The sequence below is a fragment of the Conger conger genome, chromosome 19, assembly GCF_963514075.1.
Source record: "Conger conger chromosome 19, fConCon1.1, whole genome shotgun sequence".
NCBI classification, from domain to species: domain Eukaryota; kingdom Metazoa; phylum Chordata; class Actinopteri; order Anguilliformes; family Congridae; genus Conger; species Conger conger.
Window position 1 is genome coordinate 7,880,933 of NC_083778.1, and position 18,890 is coordinate 7,899,822.

At 47.6% G+C, this 18,890-nt stretch overlaps 1 protein-coding gene across 3 annotated transcripts in view; it reads left to right on the plus strand.

Annotated features, from left to right (window-relative positions):
* LOC133119238 (protein Wnt-16-like) overlaps positions 1 to 18,890 on the plus strand; it is a 53,778-nt gene that overhangs the window by 31,510 nt on the left and 3,378 nt on the right. Inside the window, exons 16-22 of one of the 3 annotated variants that reach the window (XM_061229753.1) lie at positions 8,230 to 8,347; positions 8,614 to 8,750; positions 8,839 to 9,059; positions 10,739 to 10,840; positions 11,303 to 11,390; positions 11,777 to 11,923; positions 12,468 to 14,152. In XM_061229753.1, coding sequence (XP_061085737.1) covers positions 8,230 to 8,347; positions 8,614 to 8,750; positions 8,839 to 9,059; positions 10,739 to 10,840; positions 11,303 to 11,390; positions 11,777 to 11,923; positions 12,468 to 12,674 — 1,020 coding nt within the window. In that variant the 3' untranslated portion in view covers positions 12,675 to 14,152. Of the gene's footprint in view, positions 1 to 8,229; positions 8,348 to 8,613; positions 8,751 to 8,838; positions 9,060 to 10,738; positions 10,841 to 11,302; positions 11,391 to 11,776; positions 11,924 to 12,467; positions 14,153 to 17,432; positions 17,528 to 17,707; positions 17,935 to 18,890 lie in introns of those variants that run through there. The other 2 variants (XM_061229752.1, XM_061229754.1) reach the window with 2 other exon arrangements.

The window sequence follows — 18,890 nt, forward strand, 5'->3', positions numbered from 1 at the left end:
GTTGGGTTGTGGTGTTTATCCTGTTCTGGCACATCGATACCGATACTGATACCGGCTCAAACACAACACCCCCCCCCCCATAAATCTACCACGGAAAACCAAAAAATAACAAGTAGTTTCGTCTTATATTCAGACTTAAAATCTCATTGAAATAAATAAGAATATTGCCAATGAGGTTTGAAGACAGTCTGACTCACTTTAAGATTTGCCAATGGAATAAGAACATTTTGCTTGTACGGCAAACATTAACTTAAACCAAGCTAATATTTTCTACTTGAGACAAAGAAAATAAGATTTTAACGTAATACTTTCTAAGACAGTGTTGACTTTATTCATTCATTATACAGAGGAGCACTCTTGCTCCGCAGAGAGACCGTTTATTCATGTGTTCATCAGAGTGGTATTCACATTGTTCAAAGATGATAGATTGATAGATTTATTTTCTATCCATTATAAGCTAATTTATGCCATTTGTTTTCTTTGAAAGCAAATTAGTCTTGCGTACACGAGTACTGGCAGACTTGCAACCAGTCTACAAAGCGACCTCACTGTTTACAGCTGATGGCGGGGGGGGGGGGGGGGGGGAACAGGAGTTTAAGTGAACACAGGGGCTCCAATGCGAAACAGATGTGCCCTGTCTCCCGGGACTACGGGTGCAGGGGCTGAGGAGTAGCCCGGGCGACGGACGGGGGCGAGAACGTTCCGGAAAAGCCTTGGCATCGGTCACGGTTGACGAGCGTGCAGCAGGGTTTAGCGGTGAGCGGGCGCGGTTTTCGGCGAGGGCGGCCAATCGGACGCTGCCATGGAGTCCGGCGGGGCGCTCTGCGGACTCCCGGGAGACGAGCTGACGACGGTCTGACCCCAAACCGTGTCCCGCCTCTGCGGTGTCGTCTTCACCTCCTCTGTCATGACTCGGACAAATATTGTTTCAGGAGGTAGCCTGTAACGGCAGACGGGACCGTAAAATTGTGGGGTTCTAACTCACGTTCTTTGACGTTTTCCGTCATGAATATGTTGTTTGGAGGGTAATTTGATAGGATGTTGATGTTACGTTATTGGCATTTGGCAGACTCTTATCCAGAGCGACGTACAGTTGATTAGACTAAGCAGGAGACAATCCTCCCCTGGAGCAATGCAGGGTCAAGGGCTCGACGGTTGTGCGGATCTGATTGTGGCTACACCGGGATTAGAGCCACCGACCTTGCGTGTCCCGGTCATTTACCTTAACCACTACGCTACAGGTTGCCCTGTGTGCGACCTTTCCCCTTTTCACTGTGTGTGTGTGTGTGTGTTATATCCCTCTGTGTGAGTGTGTGTGTGTGTGTGTTATATCCCTCTGTGTGAGTGTGTGTGTGTGTGTGTGTACATTCACACTATTACTTTGATGTTGTCTGTCATTTTGAGCAATGAAGGAACCTGCATTTCAGTTTTCGGTAACACGATAGACGGACAGGCTTTGGCAGCCTGAGCTGATCTGAGTCTCGGTCTGTGAGATTATGGGCAGATGATTGGTCATGGGGGGATCATTGTCGAATTGTTGTGACGCATGACGTTATTTCGTCTTTACCTAACCGAGCTCATCCTTCGAGCTTGTGACGCCTATCTGTCCGGCTCGCCGACGGTAGTCTCAGCCCAACGGGCCGCCAGGACGTCCCCCCACCCGCCCGCCAATCACCCAGGCTCTTCCGCAGCCTGTCCGATCGATCCTCTTCCTGTCTCGATCGTTGTCCGAGGAATGACCGTCTCCTGAGGCAATCGTGAGCCTAAAATCGAAACTAGACACAGAAGGCCTTCCTATTCCTCCACGAAGGAAGCGGTTGAATCCGCCCGACTCATCGGAAACGGCTGAGAAGCCGACTGTCCGATTACTTTCGGTCCCCTAAAGCGAAGGGCCCATCACGGATGCGAGTACCGCACGTTCATCGCAAACGCGGAGCTCAATTTCAAACCCGACGCGCCGGAGTACGGAGCCAAAGGAACGCCAAGCACGTCGCTGTCCAATTATTGCATTACATTGCATTGTTGGCATTTGGCAGACGCTCTTATCCTGAGTGACGTACAGTTGTTTAGGCTAAGCAGGAGGCAATCCTCCCCTGGAGCAATGCAGGGTTAAGGTAAATGACCGGGACACGCATTTACATTTACATTTACATTTTTGTCATTTGGCAGACGCTTTTAATCCAAAGCGACTTACAAGTGCATAGGTTCTACCATAAGTCAAAGCATCACATCCAGAACTAGGAACACACACATGAAATGCTGTTCTAAACATAGTCGTCATCATAAGTGCAATTTTTCTTTTTTCTTTTTTTTTTTTGTGGGGGGGGGGTTAGACAAGGATAGGGATATCAGAAAGGAGGGGCGGGGGAGATCAGGAGGGAGGACTAAGATAGAGTTTGAAAAGGTAAGGTCGGGGGTTCGAATCCCGGTGTAGCGACAATAAGATCCGCGCAGCCGTTGGGCCCTTGAGCAAACCCCGCATTGCTCCAGGGGAGGATTGTCTCCTGCTTAGTCTAATCAACTGTACGCCCCTCTGGATAAGAGCGTCCGCCGAATGCCTAATAATGTAAATGCAATGTTCAAACGACGGGCGTAAAACCTCGCCAAACCGGCGTGTGCCGTTCCTACAGTCGGAAAGCATTACGGTGGAGAGAGTGCTCAGACTGCCTCTTATTTCTGTCCTAAATCCTTAATCCCCCCCCCCCCCCCCCGCCATGTGGTCGACTCGCGACAAAGTACGTATTTCCCAAATACATCCACGCTTCAAAGGATAGAGACAAAGGAAACGTCGGAAAAACTTTTTTTGTACCCTAAAAATACATCAAACGGCTGTGCATCGCCGTCCCTGTTTACTCGCGACTGACCGCAGCTGAGCACGGAGAAGGAGACAAGGCCGAGGATTCTGGGTAACAGACAGAGCACGGGACAAGATGTCCCCGTTTCGTTTAGGGAGGGGTTGATGGTGTGGTTTTGCACGGTAGGGTGCCTCTGCTTGGTCAGCTCGTTGTTTCGCCATAAACAGGAAAGGGGAACCTCGGGGTGCATCGCGAAACGAAAATAAGATGTCGTCCTTTCGTCCGCTCGTCTGCTTCTGCCGTCCGGAAGTATGGGCGGAGGAGATGAGTGGAGGAATGGAGGATTTGGGACGCACCTCACTGTTTACTACAACAGGGACTTTCCTGGCTCTCTCTCTCTCACACATACACACAGAGACACACGCACACTCACACCCACAGACATGCACACACGCACACATACACCACACACTCTTTATATACACACACACACACACACCATCACACACACATACACTCACACACACGCACACTCACACCCACAGACATGCAAACACGCTCACACACACTATTACATACACACGCACACACACATACACCACACACTCTTTATATACACGCTCACACACACGCACACACGCACACACACACTTACATATGCTCACACACACGCTCCAACACACTTACACACACATAGACACACACACACACACTCATGCACACATACAGATACACACACGCTCACACACACGCTCTTACACACAGACACACACTTTTACACACACACACACACACACACACACACATACACAAACACACAGCCTGCACACACTCTTACACACACACATACACCACACACTCTTTATATACACACACACACACACGCACACACACGTAAAAATGCTCACACACACGCTCCAACACACTTACACATACAAAGACACACACAGACACACACAGCCTGCACATGTTTGTAATCCCTTTCACACGCCAGTTCCCTCACTCAGACAGCGTAGCTGATTGGCCGTGTACTGTAACCCTGGCGACAGCCCCTCATTTCTGCCGTCTCTCACAGCCCAACGCGCTGAGCCCTGAGCACACGTGTTAATCACATCAGAGAGGACGGGAAAACAGAGTCAGAGCGAGCTCTCTGTGACAACACCAGCCTTGTCACCGCTCAACAGCTGCACCTCACACCTGTTCAATGTCTGTCAGTGTCTCCGTCTCACTGCTCCTGACCCAGACACTGAATAGTGCTCTTTACATTACATTACAAGGCATTTAGCAGACGCTCTTATCCAGACGACGTACAGTTGATTAGACTAAGCAGGAGACAATCCTCCCCTGGAGCAATGCAGGGTTAAGGGCCTTGCTCAAGGGCCCCAACGGCTGTGCGGATCTTATTGTGGCTACACCGGGGATTGAACCGCCGACCTTGCGTGTCCCAGTCCTTTACCTTAACCACTACACTACAGGTCGCCCTGAGCGACGTACAATGAAGTGCAGGTCAAACACAGGAACGAGTGCCATGAGGACCCTAGAGGACAGTACGGTTTCCGAGTCCTGGCACTATTCCATTCTCCAGTGTGCTGTGGGATAAGAGATCTATTCTTTGACACATTGGGGGGGAGGTACGCAGGACTCGGGATCCCGCTTCACCGGTCAGACGCTCGCTGGGACTCAGGCCTCAGTGCTGTTAGCGGGCGGACGTGGCGTTCGTTATTACGCAGAGCTCGTCCATTGTCACGGATGATGAGTCTGTGTGTTTATCCTGGCGAGCTGTGGCACACACACACACACACACACACACACACACACACACTCGCACACGCACACACACACACACACACACACACACGCACACACACACACACACACACACACACACACACTCACACACGCACACGCACACACACACACACACACACGCACACACACGCTCACACACACGTACACACACGCTCACACACACAAAGTGTGTGTGCTGCCCTCAGACCCTCTTCCAGGGGACGGGGAGACGGAGAACGGCAGCCCGCAAAACCCACAGGGGCGCGCTCCAGATTTCGGGTGGAGGAGAAGAGGACCCCGGCCACCCGTGCCGAAAGCAGAAAGCGTTCCTCAGAAGGTGTGCCAGGTCGGAAGTCTCAGTTTGAGACGTGCCTCCTAAGCGACCGCACGGCACTGAGCTCCACGTCCGAGACCCCCGCCCCCCCCCCCCGCTCCACGCAGCCCGGATGCTCCCTTTCCGCACGGGCTGCGACACGGAATCTGCGCCCGTTCGCCAGAGAGCGGACAGAGGGCCGGGGCAGGGCCCGATCCCCTCAGTGTGTGGGCCCTAGAGTCAGTCTGAGCCTGGAAACGTCGGTTAAACAGAGCGCGGGGGTAACACAGAGGCACTCGTAGAACAGAAAGGCCACCTTTCTTCCTGTGACGTGGTGTTGTCAAATTTATAAACTTTCTCGCTGTGCAGTCTAACTTTACAAACCTTGGAAGACACACAGTCTAACTTTACAAACTTTGGAAGACACAAAGTCTAACTTTACAAACTTTGGAAGGCACACAGTGTAACTTTACAAACTTTGGAAGGCACACAGTGTAACTTTACAAACTTTGGAAGACACACAGTCTAACTTCACAAACCTGGAAGGCACACAGTCTAACTTTACAAACTTTGGAAGGCACACAGTGTAACTTTACAAACCTTGGAAGGCACACAGTCTAACTTTACAAACTTTGGAAGACACACAGTCTAACTTTACAAACCTAACTTTATAGACCTTGTAGCTGCACAGCTGTATGTACCTTTATATTGCATGACGTTACATTTTATTCAGCCTTTATTGCCATCGCAACGTACAAAAAGGTCATGGAACAAAGAACAGAACAGATAAGGATATGGTACAATTTATAAGCCTTATTGCTGAGCAGTGTAAATTTAAAAACCCAGTAACTGTGCAGGGTAACTTTGTAAACCTGATTGGTGTGTCGTCTTCATACACTGTATAGCTGGGTAATCTCACATTGTAAACTTAATAAGCTGTAAACTCTGAACTGCATTTGACGAATGTAGCGCTTTAATAAAATACATTTCTGGCGTCTGGAACCTGGTATTTCCCGACGTAACAGTACGGTATATCTGCCCGTGACTGCGTTTTAACGCGAACACGTCGACAGCAACCAGAATAGACGCGTGCATCATTTCTTTCTACATCTTGTATTAGTTATTACAAGTATGAGATGTCGTCCGTCTGATTTCTAAACAGGAGGCTCGAGCTTCCAGAAAGTTCCGTGTAGCCCTCAAATCAGCCGGGGGGTCTCGAAACTCTGCAAATGGGGCCCCGCTTCCTGTCACTGGGACCGGTAGCCTGTGCTCACTCATGGGATCCCGTAAGTCAATCCCCACGCGGGTTTTACTCAGAGCTTTTGAGCCCGTCTTCCCCGAGCTGGTTTCTGCGGAGGCCACAGTAAGGGCAGCATCGGCCGCGGGGCGTTACAGCGGTCACTGTCAGTTCCGCTCGTTTTTAAGGAGGGGCGCGGATCGCACGGGACGGGCCCCCTCTCCGCTCCCTTTGACGGAGTTTGGGTTAATCGGGGCGGAGGTTCCCGGGGCAGAGACGTGCGGGGCTCCACTTTAACGAAACTTTCCCCCCTCGGTCACGTCCTCCGCTCTGCGTTTCAGAGGAAAGGAAGGGTATTGGAGTGGGGGGGGGGGGAGTTGGGCTGTGGGTACCAGGCCAGGGTAGGTTTGGACGAAACGAAACCGCACTGATCCAGTTTCAGCTCAGAGCGAGGCACCTATGGTTGCGATTAGGGTTTGGGTTAGGGTTAGGGGAAGGGTTAGGTGAGAAATTCATTTTCTGCTTGCCAGCAGAAGGACCAGCAGAAGAGCACAGGCACACAAGTTTGCACTAGAGTTCGCCAGAGAGGGTCATTTTCACCTGTGGACCTTGGGCTGCATTTCCAAGAATATAATAATGATGATAATAATAATAATAATAATAATAATAATAATTTTTTTTTTTAATTGTCAAAGTTTCTCACGCGTGATTGCCAACGCACTCTCCAGTTAGAATAACAGATAACAGATATCCGTTCTGAAAGGGCTTTTTTAGTTCTTGGGAGATTATGGATACAGGCTTCTGCTTCTCAGAGTCTGAACAGGAACTCTCCCTGACCTTTGACGTTCGAGCGGCGATTGAAATATGAAGCATAAAACGTCGAGTTTTGTGTGAATTTTGACTTTGAGGCCGGAAAGGGAACATAAATAAGTTTAATCTTCAAGCCTCCGTGTTCCTCCCTGGGTGACGGGTCCTATGTGAGACACTGCTCCTGGTGGTGTTAACTGTAGGCTTTAATAAGGAAGGAAACCTACACGATAAAGATTAAAGGGGCAAGAGGATTATACCGTAGAGTTCAGCTTAATCCTATTTGTACAGACGGGGGTGACATGGCTCAGGCAGTAAGGCAGTAAGAGCAGTCGTCTGGCAGTCGGAGGGTTGCCGGTTCAAACCCCCGCCCGGGCTGTGTCGAAGTGTCCCTGAGCGAGACACCTAACCCCCAAATGCTCCTGACGAGTTGGTGTGTGAGTGTGTGTATGAATGGGTGAATGAGAAGCATCAATTGTACAGCGCTTTGGATAAAGGCGCTATATAAATGCCAACCATTTACCATTTACATAAAATGCACTTTTCTCAAATAGTTCAGGCTGTCACAGCAAAGAGCAGGCCGGCGACTCAGACCCGGATTAAAACCCAGCCCCGACTTTCACTTTAATCTGCCGTTTCCTGTGCGGGCTCAGTCAGGGCCGCGCTACACGGGCGGCCTGTAGCGCAGCGGTTAAGGTAAAGGACTGGGACCCGCAAGGTCGGCGGTTCGATCTCCGGTGTAGCCACAATGAGATCCGCACAGCCGTCGGGCCCTTGAGCCCTTAATGTGCCGGAAGCCTGAGAAGAGGGCCCGGGGTTTCAGCGCGGGTGAGAGTTTGGGGAACCTGGTCAGACCTGGCGGCTTCTACAGCGACCCCCCCCCCCCCCTACATTACATTACATTCCAATACAGGCATTTAGCAGACGCTCTTATCCAGAGAGACGTACAGCGAAGTGCAAATCGAACCCAGGGTCGAGTGCGATGAGGACCCTAGAGGACAGTACGGTTCCTACGAGTCCTAGCGTGACCACATAGATACAATTTGAACCCTTGGAAGAAGACATCAACACTCTCTCCAGCCACTTTTTACATTTTTTCAGTTATATTCTAAATCCCTGTCTGCTCTCATTGGTACAGTGCCAGCGAGTCACTTCCTGTGAGGTCACTTCCTGTCTGAGCAGCCTCAGACCTCCACCACTGAGCCCAGCCTCGCCCCACCCTATCCCATCACCCCCCCACCTGACCCTTCCTCTTTCCCTCTCCTCCCGTCTCCTCTGTGTGGCTGCAGGACTGCGGCCTTCTGGTCCAGCCCGGCCGCCCCTGTGGCTTGGAGCCTCTCGTCGGGACGCCGTCTCCAGGCGAGCCCCAGGCTTACGATCGGGCCTGTTCTTCTGGGGACGCTCCAGGTTAGCTACACGCACACACACGTTTATTTTTATACACGCACGCACACACAGGGACACGCCCAGCCTCACATCTCCTTAATAAACTGTCATAACTGATCTACCTCAGAGGTTCATTGATAGCGTGTGTGAGGGTTTTTAAGAGCAGATTATACTGCAGGAATATACAGTAATATACAGCCCGGCAGCGAGGGGCTCTGTCTATGCTGGGCTGCAGTGGTCTCTCTGCATCTCTCTGTCTGTCTCACAGTAACTCTGACTGTCTGCAGGTCGGTGGGTGGTTCCCTGCCTGAGCTGCTATGACAACAGGACCTGCGATTGGCGGGAGGTATCCTGGCAACCGTACGACTGCCACCACCCAGCCCTGACCCGGCCACAGCTGCAGACCTGTTTGACGGACAGGAAGGTGAGCGAATCGTGGGGTCGGTCACGGGGGGGGGGAGGGTGTTCCAGGGGCTCTGTCCAATCGCTCAGCCAATCACCACCTCTGCCAGGTTCTCTTCATCGGTGACTCCACCAATCGGGGGATGATGTACTACCTGATGGAGCGGGTCAACGCCACCCTGGAAGCCTGGGGCAAGGCCCACGACACCATCGTGTACCACAACGTCAACCAGGGCGCCACCCTCATCCGATACTCCTACTACCCCCAGTTCTGGCTGGAGAAGGCCCGCCGGCCCACCTTCAAGAGAGCCCTGGAGCAGCTCATAGAGAGGTACAGAGACCAGTGCTATAACAGCTCATAGAGAGGTACAGAGACCAGTGCTATAGCAGCTCATAGAGAGGTACAGAGACCAGTGCTATAACAGCTCATAGAGAGGTACAGAGACCAGTGCTATAACAGCTCATAGAGAGGTACAGAGACCAGTGCTATAACAGCTCATAGAGAGGTACAGTGACCAGTGCTATAACAGCTCATAGAGAGGTACAGTGACCAGTGCTATAACAGCTCATAGAGAGGTACAGAGACCAGTGCTATAACAGCTCATAGAGAGGTACAGAGACCAGTGCTATAACAGCTCATAGAGAGGTACAGAGACCAGTGCTATAACAGCTCATAGAGAGGTACAGAGACCAGTGCTATAACAGCTCATAGAGAGGTAGAGACCAGTGCTATAGCAGCTCATAGAGAGGTACAGAGACCAGTGCTATAGCAGCTCATAGAGAGGTACAGAGACCAGTGCTATAACAGCTCATAGAGAGGTACAGAGACCAGTGCTATAACAGCTCATAGAGAGGTACAGAGACCAGTGCTATAGCAGCTCATAGAGAGGTACAGAGACCAGTGCTACAACAGCTCATAGAGAGGTACAGAGACCAGTGCTACAGCAGCTCATAGAGAGGTACAGAGACCAGTGCTATAACAGCTCATAGAGAGGTACAGAGACCAGTGCTACAACAGCTCATAGAGAGGTACAGAGACCAGTGCTATAACAGCTCATAGAGAGGTACAGAGACCAGTGCTACAGCAGCTCATAGAGAGGTACAGAGACCAGTGCTATAACAGCTCATAGAGAGGTACAGAGACCAGTGCTACAACAGCTCATAGAGAGGTACAGAGACCAGTGCTATAACAGCTCATAGAGAGGTACAGAGACCAGTGCTATAGCAGCTCATAGAGAGGTACAGTGACCAGTGCTATAACAGCTCATAGAGAGGTACAGAGACCAGTGCTATAACAGCTCATAGAGAGGTACAGAGACCAGTGCTATAACAGCTCATAGAGAGGTACAGAGACCAGTGCTATAACAGCTCATAGAGAGGTACAAAGACCAGTGCTATAACAGCTCATAGAGAGGTACAGAGACCAGTGCTACAACAGCTCATAGAGAGGTACAGAGACCAGTGCTACAGCAGCTCATAGAGAGGTAGAGAGACCAGTGCTACAACAGCTCATAGAGAGGTACAGAGACCAGTGCTATAACAGCTCATAGAGAGGTACAGAGACCAGTGCTATAACAGCTCATAGAGAGGTACAGAGACCAGTGCTATAGCAGCTCATAGAGAGGTACAGAGACCAGTCCTATAACAGCTCATAGAGAGGTACAGATACTAGTCCTCTAACAGCTCATAGAGAGGTACAGAGACCAGTGCTATAACAGCTCATAGAGAGGTACAGAGACCAGTGCTATAACAGCTCATAGAGAGATACAGTACATGTCATTTACCGGACGCTTTTATCCAAAGTTACTTACAGTTGATTAGCCTAGGCAGGGAATAATCCCCCCTGGAGCAATATGGGGTTAAGGGCCTTGCACAAGGGCCCAAACACTGCACTGATTTTATTGTGGCCACACTGAGGCTTGAACCACCAACCTTCCAGGACCCAGTCAAGCACCTTAACCACTAGGCTGTAGACATAACAACTCTGTGTACATACTGCGTTTCTTTCAGGTCCCGCCCCCTAGAGGACTCCGCCCAGACGGTGCTGGTTGCCGGGGGCGTCCAATGGCTGAACACCAATCATCTGACCATCCTGCACCAGGTCCTCAAGAGGTAACCTCCCCTCATTGCCATGGGTACAGGAACACACACTCGCTCTCCTTCATCCAGACCCTTTCCTCTCTTTACCTCTCCTATCATACGCAGAGTAAACGTGTGCCTGGGTGTGTGTGTGTGTGTGTGTGTGTGTGCCTGTGTGAGTGCATGAATGGGAGTGTGTGTGTGTGTGCCTGTGTGTGCATGAATGTGAGTGTGTGTGTGTGTGTGTGTGTGTGCCTGTGTGAGTGCATGAATGTGAGTGTGTGTGTGTGTGTGTGTGTGTGAGAGAGTATGAGTGTGTGTGTGTGTGTGTGCCTGTGTGAGTGTATGAATGTGAGTGTGTGTGTGTGCATGAGAGTATGTGTGTGTGTGTGTGCCTGTGTGAGTGTATGTATCTGTGTGTGTGTGTGTGTGTGTATGTATCTGTGTGTGTGTGTGTGTGTGTGCACTCACCCCATTGTCTGTTGTTCCCTGCAGGGAAAACCTGCTCAACATTCTGGTGGTGGTAAAATCTCTGGGAATGGGCTTCCATCTGCCGGTGGATGGGATCCGCTCACTGTCCCTCGTGAGTCTGTCCGTCTGTCCGTCTGTCTGTCAGCTAATCCCACATCTCACCTGTAACAGGCTCATGAGATTCTGCACTTGAAAAATGTATTAACTTGAGCACCTTGTCGTGTTCCACCCGGAACAGGGTAGAGTTTCTGTCTCTTTCACGTGATATTATAATAGGCGGCGTATGATTACTATTTGTATATCAGCACAAAATGTCTGAAAGGTCACAGATTTGGCTGGAGTTGAATGTTGAAATGCCTCTTTGGTTCTCATTAAACATGCATACAACAGTGCTTTCAATGTTACCCGCTTCTTCTAAAGGCGTGTGCCCATGCAAACGCACAGCTGTAAGAAACCATAAAACCTGAGACCTTTTTTTTTTTGTCTTTCTTTCAACAGCGGGGAGTGCAGGACCTCTACCACACGAACGAGAAGATTCTCACGGCTGCAAAGCATCATGGGTATGAGGTCGTCGACACCTTCCGCATCACGATGGGCCGGTACAAAGAGTTCCTCCAGGGAAGGTGCGCCTGCCATTTTCACGAGGTAAAAAATCACAATCAAAGCGCCGGTCTTACTCACCGTCAGTCCTTTCCCGACACCTGCACTTGCCTCCTACCTTGCAGTCATATTTTCTATCTCTATTGTTTATATCAGCTGTTTTTTGGGACCAAAAATTCATTTTTATTGCCAATAATAAACAGCTGGGTTCAAAACAGCGTGGGTTAATTCAGCTATATTGCCATCTGACTGTATATTCGACTTAATAATATCCAAATAGGCAGGTTGACAATCGAGGAGGTATGGAGCAGTCCTGGTGTGTCGTGGGCACATTACATTACATTATTGGCATTTGGCAGATGCTCTTATCCAGAGCAACGTACAGTTGATGAGACTAAGCAGGAGACAATCCTCCCCTGGAGCATTGCAGGGTTAAGGGCCTTGCTCAAGGGCCCAACGGCTGTGCAGATCTTATTGTGGCTGGACTGGGATTAGAACCACCGACCGTCCTTTACCTTAACCACTACGCTACAGTCCGCCCACATGGTGAGGGTTCATGCATTCACAGGCTGGTTTGTTGTGTTCACAGGTTGGGAAGGCGACGTTCTCCGAAGCTTCTCCGCACAGGAAGATGAAGCTCTTTGGGCAGTCTGAGCCCAGCCCGGCTGCCCTGCAGGAGCCCGGGGCCTCCAGCTCTCCCTACCACGTGAAGGGGCCCATAAACCAGGTGTACTCTGAGATCCTGCTCAGCCGCCTCTGCTGGGGCAGGACAAACCTGACCATGGGGTCTCACTGAGGGCCCACGCACAGCTGTGTGTGTGTGTGAGTGTGTGTGTGTGTGAGGGAGAGAGAGACCCTCGCAACGTGTGTGTGTGTGTGTCTGTGTGAGAGAGAGAGAGACCCTCTGTCCCAGTATGTGTGTGTGTGTGTGTGTGTGTGAGTGTGTGTGTGTGTGAGGGAGAGACCCTCGCAACGTGTGTGTGTGTGTGTGTGTGTTTGTGTCTGTCTGAGAGAGAGAGAGACACTCTGTCCCAGTGTGTGTGTGTGTGTGTGTGTGTGTGTGTGTGTCTGTGTGAGAGAGAGAGAGATAGAGAGACTCTGTCCCAGTGTGTGTGAGCGTGTGTGTGAGTGTGTGTGTGTTGAAAGTATGACAGTTGAATCACTTCCATTATCCAGTCAGAAGCGATGGTGAGGAAGGAGTCCAGAATGATTCCAGCAGCTGTGGAACGAGGGGAACTGATCAGGACTGGGAGCCAATTCCCGCCATCGTTGTGGCTGTGCCTTACTTTCCAGCCAGTCGATAGGGTAGCGTTGCCATGGAGATGGGGCAGTATTGAATACCCCTTTACAGGAGAGGCCTCTGGGAACAGTGACGGGCGCGATAATTTAGCGCAACACAGGAGCATATGTGATTTCCACAGCGGGCCCCTGGGACTTTTATTTTGACAATGGGTGGGAGGCTCAACGCAGTGGAGAAATATAGGGAAAGGGCTATAACGCGGGCTGCGTCTCAAACTGAAGGCACTTTTGATGCCTTAATGCCTGATTAGTCGCTGTCCTTCAAATGTGTCTTCTGATGTGCCTAGGCACTAATATGAGACACGCTTTGAAGGCAGGAAGTCAAAGTAACGTGATAGCGGCTAGCTTACTAGTTCATGGAAAGCTCACAGAGGCTTAAACACCTTTACTATGCTATTTGAGAGTGGAATTAACATGTAGTTTAAAAAAAAGAAAGAAAAAAAGCTTGCTGTATCCATGCGCTGTTACAGTTCTGTGAGAAGTCCGCCGCCATTTTCAGTAAGTAAGCCTGAAGTATAATCGTAAAGACCTATCCGGCGAAGGATGCGTGCACGCTGCCTTCAATACGTCCAAAGGAAGGCACCTTAGAAGTCATAATGTTTTTGCAAACTTTTGAATGGGACGGCGCGCGACGCCTTCCTGCCTTAAGAGCACTGCCTAAGAAGGCCGTTTGAGCTCACGCGGCCTCGAACTCTGTTACCGTATGTTACATAGTAGCTGCGAGAGTGTCGCGCAAAATGTTTTCTGAGCTTTGTGCGAACTTGGTACGCGCAAGCTATGGACGCCTTCGATGCCAAAAGTGCTTCTTGGAGCCATTTCTCCTGTGTGGAAGAGGGGCGCCGCAGACACTCTGCACACGTCTGATGAAGTCCGCTCTTTCAAACCCCACATACCTCAATCTTGTGTGTACAGTTTAATACAGTGGTCCTCACTCCTGGTCCTGGAGAGCCGCTGGGTTTGCTGGCTTTTGTTTTTACATACTTAATTAGCGCACTTAATTGATCATTAAACTGTTAATTACACAGTTAACTCGCCTCATCTGGTTTATAGGGTCTGAATTGGTTGCGGATATTAAGGCGAAAACAAAAACCAGCACACCCTGCGGCTCTCCAGGACCAGGAGCGAGGACCGCTGGACTCACGTATTCCAAACCAAAAGTATTTTTGTTAAATTTGTATATTGTCGTACAAAAATGTCTTACCGTGCCTCTATATATTCTTATACATTTATATATATTTTTATACCGATTCATGCGCCTTTGTTAATGCTCGGAGTAAAATGCGTTTACAGACCGGGGGGTGGGGGGGGCGATGGAGGGGATATGCATCGTATGCAAATGGTATGCATTTTAGGGTTTATTCATTGGGATCAATCCAGGAATTATTTGTATGAAGATTGTTATATTTTTACAAGAGTACATTGGAATGAATATCCAGGATTCAATTGTGTCTGAAAGAGTAAAGCGAGAGGCTTTTAAGTGTGGATTTTACCCGAGGCCTTTGTGCGGGCATGAATGACATTTCGTATTAAAATGAAATATTCCCGGCAGAGGCAAATTATTTTTGCAGCAGAATGAATGGTATTGTAATGGTCCTGTTGCAATGAACATATTTGGTTACCTTTTCAGTAGGTCTGGCTTCAGCTCATAACTGAAATACCACATGGCATTTTGAAGTAGCTTTTCATTTCAATGTGAACATGTGTGCATTACACCATATAAGACGCCGGGCAATATATTTGGCAGCTTCTGTTTTGATCTGTAATTCGTGCATAATGTAGCACGACATGCTCACATTAAAATTTCTATTTTCCTATGGTTTCTGTCTCTCTGTCATTATTTATAAAGTACTGAGCTAAGCATACATTCATAGTCATTGAGCTTGTCCGTGTCGTGGTTATTCAAGACAAGGTGTATATAATGAATGTTAATTTTTTATTAGGAATTGCTTATGAATGATTCATTACGCAAATGCGTTGAAGTAAAACAAAATAACGTTCTTCTCTCTGTCCGCGGTGAGAGAGGCAGTTTGCCTTAGCATGTGAGTATGGTGGCAATGACCTCATTAGTCGTTACAGCAGGTATATTGCTTCTGCATAGTTAGCCCAGTCAAGGTCACTCGGTTTCGACTTTGTGACTTGCTGGGTAAAGGGCAAGACTAACGGTGTTTTATGAGATTGGTTTCCTGCAATCCGAGCAGTTCTAGGGAGTTACGAAGACGTAGTTCTGCTACAAAAACGATCTTTTTGGGTTGGCGGTCCTCGGCCACAGAAAGATTATTTCAGATGTACAAGATTAAATCTCTAAATGGATACAGTGAGCTCTCCGATTCCGGTACCCTGCGCGCCGTCTAAAGTGGAGATTCACCGTTTCGCAAGCACCCGCCAACCGCACACAGGAAATATACACTTAAAAGGATACTCAAAACAGATAATTTTCCGTCTGTCATTGCAGAAACACACAAAGTAATTTTGTAGAGGAAGTAAATTGAAACATGTGTAAAGAACAAACTTTCTATGAGTTGTCATTTGTTTACTTGCGTTTGTATTCTGAAACGTAACGTCCCTCTACATAAAATAAACTTTGTAAAGTCATTTTCGCGTCTCTGTCGATTATTATTTGTTCATACTGCTTGCGCTGATCACGAACGGTAACGGTAACGGTACCTTTAAAGGTAATACGTGTTATGAAATTGAGTTGTTGGTCCTTGAACACAAAAGGCTAGCGCGTTAAAATGGATAGCATATGTTCTTATTTTTGGGTCTTGATTGACGCGGTCATATTTTGCTGCGTTTGTCTATGAGATGTATACGCTTTTCTTCCTGATGGTGAGATTTTCTTTTATTTTTATTTTTTTCTTTTTTTTTTCTTGCTATTGTAGAAAACACACGCTGGGTAATTACTCGGTATCATATCCCATAAAATGTGACGATAATGTATTTTCTGTGGGGATCATAATACCATGCATTGTTTTTGTTGTACATGTCTCATTATTTCATTGTATTGTTCGTGATTCTGCTTGATTATGAAGTGTATTATGAAGTGTACCACGTCGATGTTCCGTGGATATCGGCATCGCCATCATTTTAAATGAAGTTTCTTTATGTTATTTTATGTTTTTGCACAAAATAAATTGAAGATTTCCGATATCCCTATCCCTCTTGTCTAACCCAAAAAAATAAAATAAAATAGAATAATAACTGTATGTTTAGAACAGCTCTTAATGTGTATTTTACCAGTTATGGATGTGTTGCTTTAATTTGTGGAAGAACCTATGCACTTGTAAATCGCTTTGGATTAAAAGCGTCTGCCAAATGACAAAAATGTTATGTAAATGTGAGATTAAATAATTGCGATTTTGGTGTATTTTGACCTCCAAACTCAGATGAAAATACTGAAACCACCACAGTGCAATTGAGGTTTTTAAAATGTTGCCCTACAGCGACAAAATTATAATTTAAAAGTGAACTTGATAGCGGTGACAAGCGATGCATTAACTGGTAGTTAATTTTATATATCAGTCAAATGTAATAATTGTAGTATTTCACATGTTAACACGTGTATTTCATGTGCTAATCTGTTTCTATTTAAGGTGCCAGTTTCTTTTTTTCCAAAATGCCGCTGATGATTATGATAAGTATTAATATTATTTCTATTATTATTTTATCTATGCTACCATGAATTTATTAGTAGCCTAATACAGATGGAATTATTACACTCACTGTATCATATTTGGGTGTGTGTGTGTGTGTGTGTGTGAGAGAGAGAGAGAGAGAGAGAGAGAGAGAGAGAGAGAGAGAGAGAGAGAGAGAGACCTAATTAGCTCACTATAGCATTGAACTAATCAGGAATGACTCCGCCGGGGTACTATTCCAAGTCGCTCTTCTCTGCCAACCAAGTGTAGGGCAAAACAACATCAAGGTTTTCAACGTCATTTAATTACCATACAAATAGCCAGAACTTCTGAATATTAACATTCGCTCGGGCCAATCGCAGTCCGCATGTCAGTATACGGGAGAACGTTGAAATGAGACATCCAGACCAGGATAAAACTGATTGCTTCCGAAAAAGGAATGAGCGCTGATCTTATTGCGGCTACACTTCGGCGCTTAGTCGATGCCAAGAAAAAGGATTACTGAATGAAACTACGACCAGAATGGTACATGTAATTTAGTGAGGATGTAATACCAAGACGTTTTAAGGAAATCAACGGAATTTGTCCTGCATCGTCATGGTCTAATTGTTCAGGTGAAGGTCATGGATGGTCGTGCCTTTTGTGGAAATTATCAAATGTGCGTGGTACTTCTCGTCTTATTTTCGGTATACCCCCTCCAATGTCGTGGAAATTGGATGTAAGTAATGCGCAAATGATTCCCGGGTCATGATTAATGCTTTGTGATTGAATCTCACCTTGTAAATTAGTATATATATATATATAGTTTAGTTATTTATCTTTGTAGCCTGCAGTAAACGGGTAACTTAAGTGTGCCAACTAAAAAAAGATGCCTAATTTTTTCACTGGTCTGTGTCAGGTGGCTGGGCATTACATCCGTGGGAGTACCTGAGAATCTGGGATGCGAAAGTCTACCGTTCACGAACAAACAAAAGGATCTGTGCAAAAGAAAACCGTATCTCTTGCCCATCATCAAGGACGGCGCCCGCCTTGGTATAACCGAGTGCCAGGCACAGTTCAAGCACGAGCGGTGGAACTGTTCCACCACCAAAGACCTGTCGGTCTTCGGATACGAGTTAACCAGCGGTGAGTGACTCGGGGATCCAGGGGAGACTGCGACCCTGTTCGATCCCATTTCGATATCCCAAATTCCCAAATTACTTGTAATACAATCACTTGATTTTGGGATTATGCGCAAAACTAATGGCCAAAATAATATGGATATGTTTTTGCAGATATTTCCGCATTTTCTATCTTTGTCGTTGTGAAGCGATACAGTACATTTAATCGAATTACGTAACTGATTCACCTACTGTATGCCTGTGCTTTTATCGAATTGGGATTGAGTGTTGGTAACGGGAAGCAAACTATAAGCCGTCTACGATCTTTTTCGCGAGTTTTACGCATGACCAGTAAACTCAGTAAAACCCTGTTGAAATTTACTTGGTTGTGTACGGTACTTTATTTTCTTGTTACTTCTTTGAACAGGAGTCAACTATTGTACCTATCTCTGTCAGCATGTCTTCTCATGGAGCCGTTGATTGTCTTGACTTCTTTCTATGTTAAAGTCGTAGATTCTCTAGTTGTAACCAGAAGGTCAGCTCATGCATTCCTTCTAGTTCTTCACGCTAGCAAGGTCATGCCAGCCACTGGGATTGATGTGATTGTGCATAAAGAGACGTGCCCAAGGGTTGAACAAACATTAACATTTGTATTGGTCTTGGCCGCATGCCGTCATGAATATTTATTAATATTCCAGTTTCAGGGGTAGAGATTCAGAATTTGCAACATCCGGAATACAGAGCTATCTGGCCAGTCTCAAGTCCTCACTCAGCGATACCCATAACCAGGGTTAAGTGCGCTGAAAGACCCTAGAGGGAAGTAAATAAATGGTTGGCATTTATATAGCGCCTTTATCCAAATCGCTGTACAATTGATGCTTCTCATTCACCCATTCATTCACACATTCACACACCAACGGCGATTGGCTGCCATACAAGGCACCGACCAGCTCATCAGGAGCATTTAGGGGTTAGGTGTCT